At 42.3% G+C, this 19,019-nt stretch overlaps 2 protein-coding genes across 2 annotated transcripts; both read right to left on the reverse strand.

Annotated features, from left to right (window-relative positions):
- Positions 1–1,982: 1,982 nt before the first annotated feature.
- LOC308146341 (uncharacterized protein) lies at positions 1,983–9,819 on the reverse strand (the record flags this gene model as incomplete). Its single annotated transcript, XM_080518112.1, has 9 exons — positions 1,983–3,542; positions 3,798–3,881; positions 3,979–4,084; positions 4,710–4,810; positions 5,199–5,294; positions 5,534–5,608; positions 7,097–7,222; positions 8,035–8,100; positions 9,760–9,819. The coding sequence occupies 9 exons, from the start codon at positions 9,817–9,819 to the stop codon at positions 3,420–3,422; spliced, it is 837 nt and encodes a 278-aa protein (XP_080374238.1). The 3' UTR covers positions 1,983–3,419.
- A 917-nt stretch (positions 9,820–10,736) lies between these two features.
- Positions 10,737–16,655, reverse strand: tspan9b (tetraspanin 9b). The gene is made up of 8 exons (XM_080518114.1): positions 16,562–16,655; positions 14,311–14,373; positions 13,516–13,635; positions 12,989–13,063; positions 12,812–12,907; positions 11,815–11,931; positions 11,653–11,736; positions 10,737–11,350 (listed from the first exon to the last, which is right to left on the reverse strand). The coding sequence occupies exons 1-8, from the start codon at positions 16,616–16,618 to the stop codon at positions 11,264–11,266; spliced, it is 699 nt and encodes a 232-aa protein (XP_080374240.1). The 5' UTR covers positions 16,619–16,655; the 3' UTR covers positions 10,737–11,263.
- Positions 16,656–19,019: the final 2,364 nt, after the last annotated feature.

A 19,019-nucleotide genomic window follows, 5' to 3' on the forward strand; every position in this document is an offset into this window, starting at 1 on the left:
GACCTTTTCTTGGAGAAGTGTTTTGATATGTGGGTGGAGACCAGGATTATCGACTTTCTTTTTTGAAACAAGATTTTCTTATTGGGAACAAAAAAAATTTACGAAATAAAAAAAAATGTTTTGAAAGCGACTGAAGATGGACCAAAAATACTCAAAGTGATCAAAAGTGAACAAAAAAAAATGTAGAACATGATTGTAAACGAAAAGGATTGCAATTTAAATTAAAAAAAAAACAAAAAGGTGGGGACAAACAATGCAAAATCCCCCAAAAACACTTTAAGTGGTAATAAAAAGAAAAAAAAAGTTGATTACAAAAAGACGACTAAAGAAAATGAAAAAATATAAAACAATTTAAATGATTAAAATGAAGAAAATCCTTTAAAAATGTTGACGAAAAGACAAATAATGCAAATAAAAAAAAAAAAAAAAACTATTTGTGATTAAAACTGAAAAAAAATTAACTATGGAAAAAATTGATGCTATCATTGAAAATCTATCACTTTGAACTTTAAATCTCCAGCTTTTGTTTCCAAAATTAAAGATATGTACTTCTTTTTCCTTCCTCTTTGGTTTGTATTTTCGTTTCTCACTGCAGATGAAGTGAATCTAAACGGTTTCCAGTAAATATGTGGAATTTCTTGTTGTTTTGCCGCTTCCTGCTTTTGGAGAGACTAGAACCTTCCCAACGTTCCTTGTGGGAACCGTGCAGAACTGACTCACACCGTACTTACTTTTCACTTCAAGTTCAGACAAAACCCCGCGGAAACTGACGCCTCTGCTCTTCTTTGGCCTGAAGGGCAAATTCTGGGCGAGACGGCAGATTTAAAAAAACAAAAAAGAATGCAGGAAATCTCGTCTGGATCGTCTCTACAAGGTCAAAGTTTCGTCAAGGCGTAGAAATCTTATGACAAGACCATGTTCACCGACCTGCTGGGTCTAAACACATTGATCCTTCAAAATAAGATGGAAAAAAGTCTTATGAATAGTTTTGTTATATGTACAAAATCTTCCATTTCTGAAGTTTTAATTACAATTTCAGACTGGAAAAATGTCATTACATTTTTTTTAGCAGTTTTTTGTTTCTTTTCTTTTCTTCCTGGGACAATTTTGACATTTCAGCTTTTAAACTTTGCTCTTTTTGAAGCAGTTGAGCTTGTTTTTCTTTATTCAGTAATTTTGTGTTTTGGGGTTTGTTTGTTTTATTAACTGTTTTACCATTTTTTTCCCCCTCCATTTTCAGTGTTTTTAGCTACTTTTCCAATTGTAGTGCCGTTTTAAAACCTGCTTGAGTTTGAGAGTCCTTTTGGAAAACGACTGGTGCGACGAGAACCTAAAAAAACAATTCCTGTCCAGGCTTCAGGGAGCCTCTTGAGATGGACTAAAGAGCAAACTGAAGCCCAGTTTCCAGTAGAAGTAGAATTAAGCAATCCTCAACAACCTGAGTGAACGGTGGCGGTTTTATAAAGGAGAAGTTGGGAGTTAAAAAAAAAAAAAAAGAAAAGCAGCAGCAAAGTGGAGTGATTACCTTACGGCGTCAAGAGGAAGTGATGACGGCTCCTGTTGCACCGATAAGTTTGGCAGTTCACACGCTTTCACTGGAAACAGAAAGTTAATCAAGAGAAAAGTTTCACACTGTAGAAAATGGGGGTTAAGCGGTTTGGAACTGAATCTGGACAGAAACACGGGGGGGGGGGGGGGGGGGGGGGGGGGGGGGGGGGGGAAGCACAAAATCATCAGTTTGACAAAAAAAAATCAAAAGTTGTTTCATGAGAGTTTGATGATAATTTGACATTAAAAGTGTGCGTGTGTATTTTTATTACCACTATTTATTTATTTTTTTAATTTTTATGTATTTCTTTTAGTTTCTTTACTTATTAGTGTTCACCTCCTCCATTATCTTAGCCAATAATTCAATTTCATTCATATGTGTGATTGTATTTTGTTTGGGGGAAAAAACAAAGTTTGCAACAAAAGAGAAAAGTGACTGAAAATGGAGAAAATTAAGTTATAATGAAATAAAAGTGGTTTAAAAGATGTAGCAACTCCTATCGAGGCAAACCTTTTGAAGGAAGGTGGATTCCAGACATCGGCCGTTATTCGTTGGTGAAACAGGAAGTCACTTTATTGATGTGCAAAGAACCAAAAAAAACCAAAACAATTCAGAACAAAGTGAAGACGCCCGACAGCCACCATAAACAGTCACCAGGTGCAGACTATCACACACTCGGGGCACAAGTGAAACGCATCAGGGCGGCAGTCAGACACAAAGTCGTCTTCGCAACAGTTTCAAGTGAAAACGCAAAAAAAAAAAAAAAAAAAAAAAAACACACGGGTCTCACAAATATCAAGAGACAAAATGTGTACGACGTCTCAAACATGTTTAAAAGTGAGCCAGGAAACAAACGGTTGTGTTTCGGCCCTCAGTTGGACCAAGTTACATTCAAACTGAATATTACAAAAATAAAACGCATCATTAAATCAGCAGATATCAGTTCATCTTTTTAAAATACAGCTTTGCTTTTCTGGTAAACACAAAATATAATCAGCACTTCTTTTTTTTTTTTTCTTTTTTTTACAATAATTTGAGATTTTAACTTATTTTATCACTTTTACATAACTCAGTAATTTTTGAAACATTTTCTATGTTTTTTGGGGGGGATTGAGTTTCCATCATTTCAAATACACACTGATCAGCTGCTCACTTCATGTCTATACTGCCATCTAGTGGCTACAGGCTGGAACTGCAAGAGTTAATTTTCTTCTCACTTCCACCTCGGTCGTCTGTCGGCAGCTTCACGTGTTTCTGGCTTTCGTCTACCTTTCACAACCGGAGTCGCTTGTTTAACGCCTGTTGAGACAAGAAAAGTCAGAGTACTGGTTTTGTCTCATGAGCCAAACATTCATGTGTTCGAACTTTGAAGATGAAAGACACAAGAGTGTCTTTGACAAAGTCTTGGATGAGTTTTGAAGAAGTCTTGAAGAAGGCATTGAGAAATCTTCTAGAATTATAGAAGCCTTGATGAAGACTTGACAACCTCTTGATGATTTCTCTGAGAACTTTTGAAGACTTCTTGGTAAATTCGTGGAAAAATCTTGGAGAAGTCTTGGAGAATTGTTGGAAAATTCTTGGAGAATTCTTGGAGAAGTCTTGGTGAATTCTTGGAGAAGTGTTGGAAAATTCTTGGAGAAGTGTTGGAAAATTCTTGGAGAATTCTTGGAAAATTCTTGGAGAATTCTTGGAGAAGTCTTGGAGAATTCATGGTGAATTCTTGGTGAATTCTTGCAGAAGTCTGATCAATTTTTGGACATTTCTTGGAAAATTGTAGAATTCTTCGAGAAGTCTTGGTGAATTCTTGTAAAATTCTTGGAGAATTCTTGATCAATTCTTGGAGAATTCTTAGTGAATTTCTGGAGAAGTCTCAGGTCTGGGTCGGTTTGGGTTGGTACTTCACTCTGTTGAAGTCGTCCACCGTGGTTTCCACCGGCGGCGTCTTCCAGTACTCCTCCAGACCCAACGCCAGACACAGAGCGATGGCCGCCACCTGAAACACACACCACACCTGAACACTCACAGACTCTGAATCCCGTCAAACACTTCGATTAAGAATCACAGTTCTTCTATTTTTGTTAAGACACCTTAGTGACACAATTGGATCTTCTTTGTGAAAAATAATGCATTTGTCAGTATTTGGCAGTTCCTACAGACTGTTTTCACTCCCTTCAAGATGCTCAAAAGCTTTCTGGGAAGTTTAAAGAACTTAGAAGATGTCTTAGTTTGGTTGGAGCCGTTTGTTCACCGTGATTGTGGCGAAGGCCGAAATGATTCCGATCCTCAGTTTGATGGGAAAACCCACGTAGCTCTTCAGGATGGGACCGCAGGGCTGCGTACAAGTGTAACCCCAAGTGAGAAATGAGTTCCTGATGGTCTTTAAGAGCAGAATGTTGTTGAGGAGAGCGTGAGATCCAGTCAACGCTCACCGTGGCGTGAACCCATAGCGTCTCCAATCGCTGTGACGCCGGAGCGTGGAGCTCAGCGCCGACCTTTGCACACGGGCCCTCGGAGCTGGAGTTCCCCGGCCGAGAGCTGCGAGGGGAAAAAAAAAACACTTCACAGAAACTGCAACCATGAAAAATTGTGGTTTGTGCTTTTGTCTTTCAGGGCTAGAGTCTAAAGACAAGAGGCCACATTTACACGTAGCCGGGGTTTTTAAATAAATTAATACTTCCTTGTTTTAAAAAAAAATAAATCTTCATTTTCACAGACCTACATACAAACCTGTTTCAGTGCTACTGTGAGCATGGCAAACCTGTAGGGGGCAGTGTAACTGGAAAAAAACAAACAAAAAACCCACGACGTCCTGAACGGCACAAGCCATTTCCTGTTCTTTCAGCGATAATGGCACGCAGTTCGTTTGTTCAGACCGGTATAGAAGCGGCGCTCTTTTTAAATTAGTTAGAACGTAATGTAAAACATTAAAAAAAACAAGCGCGGCTTTCACCGCATCCATTTCTAATCACAAACTGTAAACACGGGTCGCTCATATCCTTGGATGAAGACAAATCAGCACTGAAAATTTCAAGCAATTCGGGTGAAAAGTTTTCATAAAAAGTAGGCAAAATACATACATACAAGCCGATCCATAGATAAATTAATAGATAAATAAAATGGCAGAAAACGACAATAAAACAAAAACAATAGTTGTTGTTACCTGGATTCCAGGTTGGACGGGGGGACGGGAGGGGTGCAGAAACAAGAAGCAGGAAGTTGATTGTCCCAGTCTTCAAAACTCCGCAAACCACAACAGGAATCCTAGAAAGAAATACGCACTTATGGACAATCTGATAGTCAGTCCTCTGCTCAGCTAAAGACCTACTGAAAGTTTGTACGTAGAAAATCCGATGAAACCTGGAGGCTCGTCAACCAACGCAAAAAAAAATAATTACTTACGGTTGCAAAATCAGCTCAAAATTTTCATTGGAACATTTTGAAAACGTTCAGTCGCCGAAAAAAAAGATGGAAACTTCCCATTTCTACACTCGAGATCTCGATTGTGGAAAAACATTTAAGACGATTCTCGTGGCTTTAATACTTTTTCTTTGAGAAGATTTTCTTTCAGGGTGAATCGGTTAAATGTCGATATTTTCACTTGTTCACAATTGGTAGTTTTTGTGGGGTTTGTCTTGGTGGAGTCTCTTACGGAGGTCTGGAGTTTGTTCAGTTCGCTCTGGACGTCCCGGTCGGCTCTGTGGAGGGGGGTGACGTTCAGGAACAGCTCGTCCACGGCGCCGTCCATCTGCGCGACAACACACAGCCGCACACTGGGATCGGTTGGCGTAAACAGTGGAGACAGTTTATGAGGCGAGCCTCCGCAGCGTAAACAGACACGGATTAACCCGTTCGGGACTTCTCGGGATTCTCAGTCGCATTAGCAGGACCTGGCAAATAAGTTGTTAAAAAAAGCAGTTGTGTTGTTATTTGATCTGCAGTACACGTAGTGGCCTGCAGGGGGCAGCAGTGATATTATTTATTTACCTGAGCTTGAACCTGAACCAGCGGTGAGGCGACGACCATCAGAGCCACGAACTCCACAAAGATCAATGTGGAGAACTGGAAGAGACAAAAACACTCGTACTGGTTTAGCTATCGTCGTCAGGATTTGATAAAAATGTTCAAACTACGGAGTGGAGACGCAAGAAATAATACGTTGAACATTAACAATGGAAGAACATTCTTCTGGACAGACGACCAAGTTGGATTGTTATTAAGGTGACTGTCAACTATAAAACGACCAAGTCCCGGGAGAATGTGGACTGGGAGTCATGACACTCTGAGAGGAAGCGTTTTCAAAATATTACAATTTCACCTGTTTTCACGGGGACGGAGCATTTTCAAAAAAATCGTGTTTTCCCTCATTTCTACAGAGACTGTGTGTCTACACAAAGATGGATTGTTTTTAAAAAGTTGTGTTTGCATCTGCTTCCACGGAGAAAGTCAAGGTTTTTGGGTTCAGGTTGGTCAAGGTGTTTGGGTTCAGGTTGGGTTCAGGTTGGTCAAGGTGTTTGGGTTCAGGTTGGTCAAGGTGTTTGGGTTCAGGTTGGTCAAGGTTTTTGGGTTCAGGTTGGGTTCAGGTTGGTCAAGGTGTTTGGGTTCAGGTTGGTCAAGGTTTTTGGGTTCAGGTTGGGTTCAGGTTGGTCAAGGTGTTTGGGTTCAGGTTGGTCAAGGTTTTTGGGTTCAGATTGGTCAAGGTTTTTGGGTTCAGGTTGGGTTCAGGTTGGTCAAGGTGTTTGGGTTCAGGTTCTTAAAGGTGTTTGGGTTCAGGTTCTTGAAGGTGTTTGGGTTCAGGTTGGGTTCAGGTTGGTCAAGGTTTTTGGGTTCAGGTTGGTCAAGGTTTTTGGGTTCAGGTTGGGTTCAGGTTGGTCAAGGTGTTTGGGTTCAGGTTCTTAAAGGTGTTTGGGTTCAGGTTGGGTTCAGGTTGGTCAAGGTGTTTGGGTTCAGGTTCTTAAAGGTGTTTGGGTTCAGGTTCTTAAAGGTGTTTGGGTTCAGGTTGGGTTCAGGTTGGTCAAGGTGTTTGGGTTCAGGTTCTTAAAGGTGTTTGGGTTCAGGTTGGGTTCAGGTTGGTCAAGGTGTTTGGGTTCAGGTTCTTAAAGGTGTTTGGGTTCAGGTTCTTAAAGGTGTTTGGGTTCAGGTTGGGTTCAGGTTGGTCAAGGTGTTTGGGTTCAGGTTCTTAAAGGTGTTTGGGTTCAGGTTGGTCAAGGTTTTTGGGTTAAGGTTGGTCAAGGTTTTTGGGTTCAGGTTGGGTTCAGGTTGGTCAAGGTGGTTGGGTTCAGGTTCTTAAAGGTGTTTGGGTTCAGGTTGGTCAAGGTTTTTGGGTTCAGGTTGGTCAAGGCATTTGGGTTCAGGATGGTCAAGGGGTTTGGGTTCAGGATGGTCAAGGTGTTTTGGTTCGGGATGGTTAAGGTGTTTTGGTTCAGGATGGTCAAGGTGTTTTGGTTCAGGATGGTCAAGGTGTTTGGGTTCAGGATGGTCAAGGTGTTTTGGTTCAGGATGGTCAAGGTGTTTGGGTTCAGGTTGGTCAAGGTGTGGAGGTCGTCTCACCACCAGCAGCAGAGGCTTGAGGTCCAGCGACGCTCCGCAGATTCCCAGAACCGACAGAATGACCGTCAGCGGACCGAAGACCTGCAGGACCAACAGACCGTCGCTGCTGGACAGCTGATCGAACAACTGGAAAACACCGGAATCCATCAGTCTGCAGTTTTTCATGAAACAACCACATCAATACAGGTTCATGAAGGGAAGTTTTAAAGACTTGAAGGACCCTGTCACACCAGGACTGTCCGGGATTTGAGAGACCGGACCAAACCGCCTGGACAACGCAATTACATCAGCTGCTCGTTTCTCCCCCTCCCCCGATCAAACCAAGTCCCCGAACAATCCTGGCGTGAAAGCACCTTTTTTTAAACACTGAATTTTTCTTTTACCCCTTTTTTTTCCAGTGTGAAACGAATTTTTTTTTTTTTTTTACGATTTGACTGGACCCAAAAATACTTAAACTCGTGAGTCAAACTTAAATTCAGAGGTATATTCTTTGTGATATGAACACATCGAAAATAATAGCTAATTTTCAACAATATTACCAGAATAAAATCATAATCCTAAATAGAAACCAGTCCTGCTTGCATATTTGTGTATAAACTGTAAATTAAATTTCTGATTTGCATTTATTATCAATCAGTTGTATTTATGTGTCTAACCATCAATAATATTGTAGCAATCATGGAGATGATCACAGTCTGAAACGTGAGTTTGGGTTAGTGGGACTTTAAATGCCATTATTCTGGGATATATTAGGCTGGTGGTGTTGTTAGGGACTGTGTTGTGTTTTTGTTGAGTATTTGATGAGTCACAGCGCCACCCAAGGGCCTGGCACATCTACTACACCTTGTTGATCCATGTTCACAGTGACATGTGGATGTCAATTTTTTTTTAAGAACGCCGGGGAGGAAAAAGATCGTTGTGTCTCATGTTGCATTGACCTCGGCTGCTGGCAGGTTTCCGTCGATCGGGGAGAAGCCGACGCCGATCATCACCACGCCGGACACCTGCGGGCGGCGAGAAGGACAGACGCTGCATCAGACCAAACTGTTTGTCGAGTTTCTCTCGAGGAGGAAATGTCTGAGAAGCACATTCCTGTGAAAGTGCCGCCCCCCCCCAGGGAGACGCCCGGCATCCCGTCAGCAGACGACTCTACATCATCAAACAGGAAAACACTCATCATGTCCACAAAACACAAGATTCATAACATTCGTCACCATGGAAACCAATGGATTACAAGGTTATTTGATCCGCCACGCCACTCCTTCCATCATTTGTCATGGTCCTTTAATTTATTAATGTATTATTAATGTCACCGTTTGACACTGATGGACACACGTTTTACACATTTTTGTGTGACCCGCACCCTGACCTTTGACCCCCCAACCGCCAACCAGGGTAATGACCTCACTGCATCATATCACTTAACAGAGGATAGGGATTTGAAAACAGAACAGCTATATTAACATCAATCGGATTAAAACTGACCCGCGTTATGAGGAAAATCCTTTTGGAACTTTTCATGACCTAGACCTTGACCTTTGACCCGATCACTCTCTAAAATTTTAATGAACCGTCCCGGCATGAAGACAAATCATCCCTGAAACGTTCGTGCAATTCGGGTCGATAGTTGTTGTGAAATGTTGATAACACACATACATGCAAACCAATAAATCGATAAATAATAAATTGATGAATCATATCAATGCTACCGTATTTTCACACCTGAATTTAAGCAGCACCCGCAAACATTTTTAAAGGGAAAACAATCAAGCAAACATATATAAGCCGCATTTGATAAGTCGCGGGTGTTCACGTTGTAATAGGGCAAGAATTTCCCTGCAGGAACATGGGGATTGTGCATATTTTCAACAATTCTCGCAAATCTGTTTTCATACTGCTGGAAATTCCTGCACATAGCACTGTTTTGTGCCTCATGCGCCTGCTGCGAAGCCCGCAGACAGTCCAGCGCGCTAGTTTACGTGATGCACTTAAACGCAACATTCGCAGCAGTAGCTGCTGGCCTGAGTCAGTGAACCTACACTGGTGTTTCTGGATACTTGCCAAACCGAGACATTAGCGCCAGAGTGGAGTTAGCAGGCGGCTAGCAGGCGGTTAGCAGGCGGCTAGCAGGCGGCTAGCAGGCGGCTTCCTTGCTGCCACTGCATGATGAACGCAAATCATCCCTGAAGATTTCATGCAATTCGTTCCGTAGTTTGTGCGAAAAGTTGGTAAAATGCTTACATGTTGACATACAAACCAATAAATAGAAACACTTTCGTTGGCGTAATAAAGAGCAAGATCAGCAAGACTCAAAAATGAAGTAAAACAAACACACAATTTCTTCACCTATAAGTATGTACATTTTTCAATTTACACATATAAGCAAAATCATGTAGAAAACAGGAAATAATACGAGCAAAATGACACAAAACAAAAATAAACAAACGTTCCATGAAATTACATGAAATGAGCAGCAAGATCACAAAGTAAGACTTGAAGATTAGAGTAAAAAAAATAACCTGTATAAAATTATGTTTAAAATAAAACATTTTAAACAAACAAGCAAATGACAAGCAAGTGGAAGGAAACCGGGGATGAAGTGAGAGACTTGGCGACGACGCGGCGTTACTGGTTATTCTCCCTCCGTCACCACGTTATCTTACCAGCAGCAGCACCGTCACGCAGACGGCCAGTCCTCGCAAGTAGCTCCTGCAGCCAGCCATGAGCGAGAGCCGTCTGATGGAGCGCCTGGCTAAAATAGAAACACAGTAAAGCCCCCCCCCCACCTCCTCCTTCCCTGCAGTGATGGACACCGTCTAAAGCGTTCGGCTGCAGAACTCAGAACATGACCAAGTTTGGAAGATCAGCTGAGAGCAGTGATGGAGGGGCAGATATGAAGAGTAGGGGGGGGCAATAAAGGGGAAAAAAACTAAACAACAGTTGTGACACTGACAACAGATGAGACGGAGGCCGGGATGTCAACCAATCAGAGCTCAGCGCTGACAAGAATAAACCGAGTGAAGCAGGTCTGAAGGGAAAACGACGACAGATGTTATTTATTGTGTCGACTGTGTTTCATCCACGAGACAAAGTTTCTGTCGGAAACAGGTTTCGGGCTAATTGAAGACCAGTTTGGAACCCAGTTTTCGAGCAATTTTAGGCTCGTTTTGGACCTGGTTCCAGGGCCAATACATGCTAATGCTAATTAAACCTACGAGCAATGCAGACAGTTAATGTGGCTCAAAGCTAATGCTAACAACAGCCACTGTGGACACATGCTAATGCTAATGGTACGTGACTGCAGTGTTCTGAACAGAGGGAATCTGTGGAGGAATCCAGGGGAGTCATTAAAGCAGCGCTGTGTTGACTTTAGACTAAAAATAACTGGTGTGTGTGAGAGAGAGAGAGAGAGAGAGAGAGAGAGCGAGCGAGCGAGCGAGCGAGAGACAAGCATAAACACAATCCCAGCGGAGGTTCACAGCAGCTCACAGAACATTCACCAAAACAGTCGTGTGTCGAGTCACCATGTGACCAGTAGGTGGCGCCAAGACACACACACACACACACACACACACACACACACACACACACACACACACACACACACACTTTTAGTCAAAGAAAACCACAAGTGTTTGTTCCACAACGACGACTCACACCTTTAATTAAATGTTTGTAACACACAAACAAAGTGAATCTTTTTGCGTCCTAAAGATGCAAAAATTTCACTTTATTAGTCACAAATAGCAACAAAACAAATGCACCGGAAGCTCAACAGCACCACCAAATCATAATCTTATAATAATATTAAAACTACAATTAAAAAAGTTTGACTTAAATTGACTAACACCCAAAAAAAAAGAACATTTCTGTTTTAGATAGCTAAAAAAAATCCTGCAATATTCATCAGAATTATGGAAAACTATATCCAAGCTTAGATTTAGACACGTGGAAGATTTAGCATGTGAAAACTAAAAGTGTAATCAGCATTTTGCTCATTTTACAAAAATGGCTAAAAATATCTTTTCCTCTAACGTCCAAATTGATAATGTCTTGTCCCGTGATGTGAAACATTGTGTGCAAAGTCATTTGGGAAACACCAGCACGTTGCTTCACGGTGGAAGGTTCGTGAGGCGGCGCTGCTGATTGGTCATTGTCGGGCGGCGGTCAGGCGGCGGCGGTGGACGAGGTGGTGCCGCCGTCCTTCTTGCCGAGCTGACAGTAGAGGATCATGGACAACACCATCCCAAAAATCTGGGGACGAAACATTTTTCATGCTCGTTTTATTGAATTTCACACAATTTTACATTGTTGATCTAAAAAAAAAAAAAGTATTTTTATGTATTTAAAATTTCTTGTTGTTCAGCTATTTTTACTTTTTTTTGTCTCATACAAAAACTATCTTTAAATTATTAAGCACAGTACATTTTTTAAATATTCTTTTTTTTAATGGAGAATTTGAAATTATTATTAATGATGAATAATTGTGTGTGTGTGTGTGTGTGTGTGTGTGTGTGTGTGTGTGTGTGTGTGTGTGTGTGTGTGTGTGTGCAGACCATGATGGTGGCGATGCCGAAGGCGATGCCGTAGGTGATCTCGGAGTGGCTTTGCATCACCTCCACGACCTTGTCGCTGCATGGCTGTGGGGCGACATCGTTACACTGTCAGTAATCAGATTACTTTCCCCTGTGGGCTGATCAGTTTGTGCGTGTGCTCACCGTGGTGAAAATCCCGTTGTTGCCGCAGTCCTCCGGCAAAAGAGACGCATCGCAGCGACAGGAGTCTGGGATGCTGGTCCAATCAGACGGTCCATTCACCAAACCACAGCACCGCAGCTGCAGGGACATGCTAACTGTTAGCACACTGTGAGGATTATGGTAACTCACTGGTAGCATTATGGTAACTCACTGGTAGCATTATGGTAGCTCACTGGTAGCATTGTGGTAACTCGCTGTTAGCACACAGTTATCTTACCACCGGTGTTTCAGATGAACTGGTTTCATTGTTAACTGGTGACTGGCTTCCAGCCGTGTATGTTAAAAAAACCAGCCCGAAATCCGGAGCTGTCCTGGCAAACGCTGTTTAAACTTTAATAGAAATGCGGTTAAAGAATCGTACCATTTGTTTGCCTTATTTTAGCGCAAGCTGCTACTAAGTGGGGTTACCGCCCTTGCTGAAGTGATTTTGTTATGGAAAACAACTGAAACTGAAGTGAGAGGCGATAAAACTGGTTGTGGAAAAGCACCTTTACTGTTAGAATGTGGTTAGCTTCCTGCTAGCATGCTGTTAGCTTCCACTTTTCCAATTCTTAGAACGCCAGAGCTGCATTCAGAATCTTCTGTGTCTGTGTGAGCTGGACTGGCTCCGCCCACACACGCCCATCTATGGGAAGAGGAGGAAGTACTTCCTCTCGTGGTGCCATGTGCCAGAGCAGAGCGGCCTGATTGTGGGAGGAGTCAAGGGACGGGTCTACCTTGAGAGGGATTGGCTAAACCCTCGATGACACGATATTGGGTCTGTGAAGGGACGCCAAGGAAGTCACCAGTTAACAGGGAGACCAGTTAATCTTAAACACCAGTGGTGTCCAATGGGTGGCCGTCAGCTCGGAGACTTCCCCATACAACTCATATTTCCAGAAAGGGAAATGTCTCAGAGGACAATCCTGCGTGGTGGAGTTTTGGATGTGATGTTTTGGGGGGGGTTTTTTCACGTTACCTCTCGCTGTAATTCTTCCATGTCGTCCCGGATGTTCTGCGGCTGGTTGGACAGCGGCGTCAGTTTCTCCAGCTTCTCCTTCAACCAGTCCTTCAGCTGTGGACAGACGTCAAACGTCAAACGTCAATGCAAAGGTCCCCCAGGAAAACGGCCGCCGCCGCGCTCCTCAGTTCTCACCTGGTTCTCCCCCACCGCTCCCACGATCCCGGCCGCCACCAGGAGGATGAAGATGACCAGCAGGCTGATGAAGAACTGACGGGCACAGACGACAACATCAAATATCACGATGTCAGCGGATTTGACAAAAGTTCTTCACAGTTCGTCCACTTCCGCAGTTATCTATTGCCGTCATAGCGAGTGTTTGCGCAAAGTTGAACCCTAACTCTGCTGACTGACTTTCACCATGTGGTGTTAATGAAGTCTGATCTTTTTTTTTAAATCTTATAACATTTTACGTCGTAGCATCTGGGGTTGTCATGACATATCGGCCTCTTACGTGGCTATAAAAATCGAGACATAGTCACTAAGACCCTGTTTAATTGACGTTTCCCAGCGAAAACACAAAACGTGCGTTGTGTCCCGGGCGTCTTTTGACTCCAGAACGTTGACGCGTAAAGGGTGAAGCTTTTCCACGTCGAAAAGCACAAACGACGGGGCGTTTTCACTTGGAACGTTGTGCGAGAGTTGAAGTGTGACGTCTTTACCAGGAGCAGCATGCAGCGGTTCTCCCGGATGGCACCACAGCAGCCCAGGAAGCCGAGCAACATGATGATCACGCCGATGGCGATCAGCAGGTCGACGCCCGGAAGGGCTTCGGCTGTAATCTGAGAGCAGAAAGGGGCGGAGTCAAACGCTAAATCGAAAACAAAAGTGGCTTTTCAGGGTGTTTGAAGGTTCATGTTCCTTTGACATAATCTTTGTGTCAAATGTTGCACATTGCATTCGTTTTGAGTTGTGTTGAGATCGTTTTTTTTCTTTTCCTTTCATGAAAGTAGGATTCAAATGACTCAGTCAGGTAAAACCCTCAAAAACATTTACACATCAATCGATTAGCAAAATAATCGTTCGTTGCAGCCTTAACTAAAACATTCACTTTTGTAACTTTCTGAGCTGATGTAATAGAAGTGGGAACGCTGGATTCGTTCGGAAATATTCAACATAAACGGGTGGTGTATGTGGGTACAGCATTAGTTTGATTTTCTGTTGTTAACGGTGAGCCAAGATCTTTTTTGTACAGATGATATGACTCTTTCAGATGTGTTGGTTGTAGTAATTAGAAAAAAAAACGTGTTTGTCAAACGTTACAAAGAGTGTTAGTGGGTGGTGTACCACAGGGAATATGTTGAAAACCACTACTGCTTTAGTTCTGCTGAACTAAGGACAGTTTTGGTCGTTAAATCTTGTGCCGCATGTTGGATTGTTCAGGAAATGTTATCAAATCATGTCAACGTCGCTGAGATGGAAGATAAAAGCAAAAACTGCTTCAACAAGAAACTCACCTCATTGTCGCCTTTGTTGACCTTCAGGTAGATCGAGACGCCAAGAATGATGCACCCACAGATCTGAAGAGACGGAAAAGACGTTAACAAAAAAATCACTAAATTAGCAGAACTTAAGCGACAATCCATTAAAACCATGTCAGTTCTCACATTAAATCAACGAAATCTATGAGGACGATGGAATTCAAGCATGTAAAATGTAGGCAGGGTTGTGAATGGGCGCGTCACCGCGCAGGTATATGACATCATGAGGTGACCAGAGCGGAACACGGTTGTCACGACGCTGCTCGGGCGTCTTGAGTGAAGCTGTGAGCCTCCATTCTCAGCGACACATGGAAAACCAGCTCCCGCTGGAGCGTCTGGAGGAACACCAGGGGGCAGTGTCGCACCATAAAGCGAGTTAACAAACTGCTTTGACGCTACTGTATCCATGTGCTCGATATCTCAATGGAGGGGTTGTCGAAAAATGGCAACGGTTGGACGTGGTCCTTGGGGTACTATCCACAACCTCTGTCAGTGGAAACACACGGAAAAACCGTATCGTATCGCACCGGCACACGGTTTCGGTGGAAACCAGGCTTTTGTTTGTTCACTACCCAGAATGCTCTGCGCTCTACGTCTCTCTCGGTCTCCTGGATAGTCCCTGACGCTTTCACGCGGTCCACGGACTGGACCGCAGTTCACTTGAACATAGACCAACGTTTTCAGGAGGACCAGAGTTCACCTCTTTGGTCCGGACCAGGGTCCGGGTGAGATTCCACACCTGCCCAAAGGGAGCGGACAATCCCTGACCTGGCACGAACACTGCCGCTGAGAAAATAAAACACCTTAGATCATGAAGGAGACGAGGGGTAGAAAAGCATTGAAATGCTGAGCTGCTTGTTTAAATGTTTATCAGGACTTTAAATCTGAGAGGAAAAAGTAGTTTGGCCATCCAAAGTCCAGATTTCCTCCCACTAACATCCAGATTATGGAGCATCTTCCTCCCACGACAGTGGCCAGAGTCAGACAGCAGAGCCACACATTGCAAAACAAGGCACCACTTTAATGACATTTACAGTGAAGACCAGGCCTCATCGTCATCATCAGCTGGAGACATGTCTACTGTAATCTAGTTAACGTGGATCTATTGAGAAATAATCCAGGCTGCTGCTGCTGCGGAGGCGTTTTTCACTCACAGCTGTGAATCCTCGAAAAAAAACGCAGAGATTTTCCATTTCGAGGCTCAAACGTCAACTGAGGAAATATTTCCAAAAGCACCACGAATCTCATCATTTAGCCTTGAACACTTATATTGTTTATGTACTGATGGTATATCACATTTAAATTCAGTTATATGAGAAAAGCAGGAGGGACACTTCACGAGACGGGTATAAACAAATCATTCTTTTATGTTTATTTGGTGTATCTGTCAATAACATCTGAGCTCGAGCTGTGGAAACACGATGCAAAACTTTCCACTGAAAGCCGACCTCACTTTGTTTACATCCAACACAGGTTGCGAAAAAAAAAAAAGAAAAAACCTCCAAGGTCCTGAATTTTAAAGCCACATGCAACTAATTGAATAAATAACGTGTATTTCAGGTTTACAAGTTTTTTAATTCTCTGTTCTCAGTGGTTGACCTTCAACATTGATGGAAAAATTTTCACTAACAAATTGAGTGAATGAATGAGAAGACATGGCGGGGGAGGGGGAGGGGGAGGGGGAGGGGCCCTGTTTGTTGACAGAGGGAGAGACTGAGATGAGGCCATACAACCTGTTTGACTGCATTTTTTTTTTCTCTCTCAGCGTTTAGTATTGCAGGTCTCCCAGTGGACCAGAGCCAGTCAGCTCTTTGTGACGAACAGCGTGTCTTACTCTCAATGCTGCGATCACAGATTTATTTATTTATACAAGTTTACGAAAAGACGGGTGCTGTCCAACAATGAAATGACAAAGGTGTCAATCAGACCAAAGGAACATGGCGTCAGGTAAACAACTGCACTCCGGAGTCACTGGAGACGGTGTTTATTATGAGTTTTAATATTCTTTTTTTTTATCGTCGTCTGTTAGTTTTTCTGCAATAAAGACTCACTAAACTGAAAATATGAGCAGAGCAATTATTCCACTGAGAAATCTGAGCGAACGCATGAGTGAATGTCAATAAAAACCAAAGAAAGAAGCCTGTTAAAAGTTTAAAAAAGAGAAAAAAAGCCACCAATAAAGACAACTTTAGCTTTTCTACCTGTTCAAATGTGTGTATTGACTCACCCAGAAGAGGAGGTTGAAGATGAAGAGCAGGTATTTGACGCACTTGTTCACAGCCATGCTGCCTCAGCTCCTGCTTCGTCCTCAGCGACTCGGCCGACTAAAGACAAGACGGGTTATTTCCCTCGGGCCTGGAAACAATCCGGCCGGCTCTACCTGTTCCCTCGGGGAGCGGCTCTTTTGTTCCTCCTCCCCTTCGCCTCTTCCCGCCTCTTCACTCGGAAGGCTCAGTGAAGCTCCTCAGGATGTGTTCTCATATATCCAGGCTCCCTTAAATAGTCTTTAAATCATTTTTAGGTCCTCACCCGGAAATCCGTGTGTTTTGGAGTTTGAAAGTCGTTTAGTTTTTTTGTTCAAATCAGCATCGCTCAAACTGGGAGGTTTAGATTGTTGTCAACACAGAAGGCTAGTATAACAAACCCATCTCCGTTAAATTTAGTGGTTAGCCATGGCTAACCGGGCCTAGCAGTTAGCCAGAGCTAGGCCCAGTTAGCTAAGGGTAGCTGTTAACCTTGTTTTAAAAGATGCAGCAAAGATGGGAGATTTTGATTGTGCTCCTGTGTTGTTAACACAGGAGGCTAATATTAAAACTCCACCTCTGTTACATTTAGCAGTTAGCTGGGGCTAGCAGTTAGCCGGGGCTAGCAATTAGTCAGGGCTAGCGATTTGCCTTGTTTTAAGGTCACGACCCCAATCCGAGCTGTGATTAACAATGTCTACAGCCTCACTGTAGGTTACCAAAGCATTTCTTGAGCATACTAACTATTCGTTAGTCGTTAGCGCTAACATTAGCAGGACTAGAATAAACTTTGAACCCCGTGTGATTTACACAAGACCCTGTATTTCATTTTAAATCTCTGGGCTGCGTTGCTCTGCGGCGTGGAAGTGTGTCTTTTATTTGCTTTCATGCCAGCAAAGGACTGCTATGCTACGCTATCGCTATGCTTAACAGTTCCTGTGGCCAATTAACACACAATGCCACAGACGGTGGAAATTATTCACTTAACAGTAAATAATCAGGATCTACACAACAACTGAATGACACACTCATGGTTCTAAAAACCCTGAACTCCTACATGTACGCATTGATTACATAATATTGTCGTGGCGAGCTGAAATATAACGCTCTGTGTTCGCAAATGTTTCTGCATATTGGCCGCATTTCCTCCCTTTGATGAAACATCCACTTTGTAAGTTGCCCTGTTGTCCTGAAATGTATTTTGTGTTTGTGCCATATTTCCTCCTGGCCGCACTGGTGAATGACGTCGCTACACAACATGTGCGGCGACGTCATCCACCCCCACTGGAACCGACAAAAGAATCGTTTGCGAAACTGGCAGATGATTGCAAGGAACTGGAACACTGGGAACCGGTTCTCAAAATGAACAGGTTTTGGATTTCCGTCCCTACCGTCACTGCAATCAGTGATTCAGCGTCAATGACTTTGGATCTTCAGACATTAAAAAAAAAACCAAAAAAACCCACCTGTACATGAACAGCTGGGTTGGAGAAAGAAGTGTCGTATCAGTACGTTGATGTTGAAGTGATTAACGGGGATTTTAACTATTGATGTCTCAGTTTTTTCTTTCCAGTAGTCTCATTTGATCACACTGACACACTGGTGCTGATAGCATACTTTTTTTTTAATTTATTTTTTTACTATTACTGGTACTATATTTTCACTATTGTACTTTATTACAATTAACAATAATTGTATTGATAATTTTTATTCCAATTTATTGTAGTCTTACTGGTATTCTATTATCATTACTGCTACGTTATTACTACAACAACTTTTTTTTTTTTTTTTTTACCACTATCAGTACTTTTAAACAATTACTATTAAACTTATTCTTCATGATATTTAATTTCTATTCAATTTCTGCTGCTACGGTCTACTGAAAAGTGATAGTATGAGAGGTTTTAAAGTATTTCATACTCTTAATTGCCTCAGTTTTTAATTATTGTTAATTCTTTTGTTTGTTTTGTTTTTGCAATTTTAACTTTCAGAAATGTGAAATTTATGAACAGTCTGTTTATTTCTCTTTTTTTAATATACTGATTTGAGGCATCTTTGCTTTTTTTGTTGCTATTTTTGTAATTTTAGACATTTTAGACTGTTAACTCTGACATTTTTCAATTATTTATAGAATCTAAGAGTCCACAAAAGAAATATGTCCAAATAAAATGGAGAACAACTTTTTTCCAAACATGACATTTTCAGACAGCTTCAATGAGCCATTAGGGGGAGCTAAAGAGCCACACATGGCTCCAGAGCAGCAGGTTGGAGAGCCCTGGTCTCCTGTGAGCCTTCTCTTTTTGTTTTAGTGGATATTACAGTATATTATTGCAACTTTATTCATGTAATAGCATTAAACTTCTTATCAAGAAACATTTAGATTGTCGAAGCGGTGGACATGCACTCCAACAGGTAATTTTAGTGGATATAAGACAGATGTTT

This window comes from Blennius ocellaris (genome assembly GCF_963422515.1).
Source record: "Blennius ocellaris genome assembly, chromosome: 22".
NCBI classification, from domain to species: domain Eukaryota; kingdom Metazoa; phylum Chordata; class Actinopteri; order Blenniiformes; family Blenniidae; genus Blennius; species Blennius ocellaris.

Coding starts and splice junctions, on each gene's coding strand:
- tspan9b (XM_080518114.1), bottom strand. CDS start 16,618: ATGGCTGTGAACAAGTGCGTCAAATACCTGCTCTTCATCTTCAACCTC. Junction 14,374..16,561: donor TCTTCAACCTCCTCTTCTGG/GTGAGTCAATAC, acceptor CCGTCTCTTCAG/ATCTGTGGGTGCATCATTCT. Junction 11,932..12,811: donor TGGAAGAATTACAGCGAGAG/GTAACGTGAAAA, acceptor ATGTCCCTGCAG/CTGCGGTGCTGTGGTTTGGT.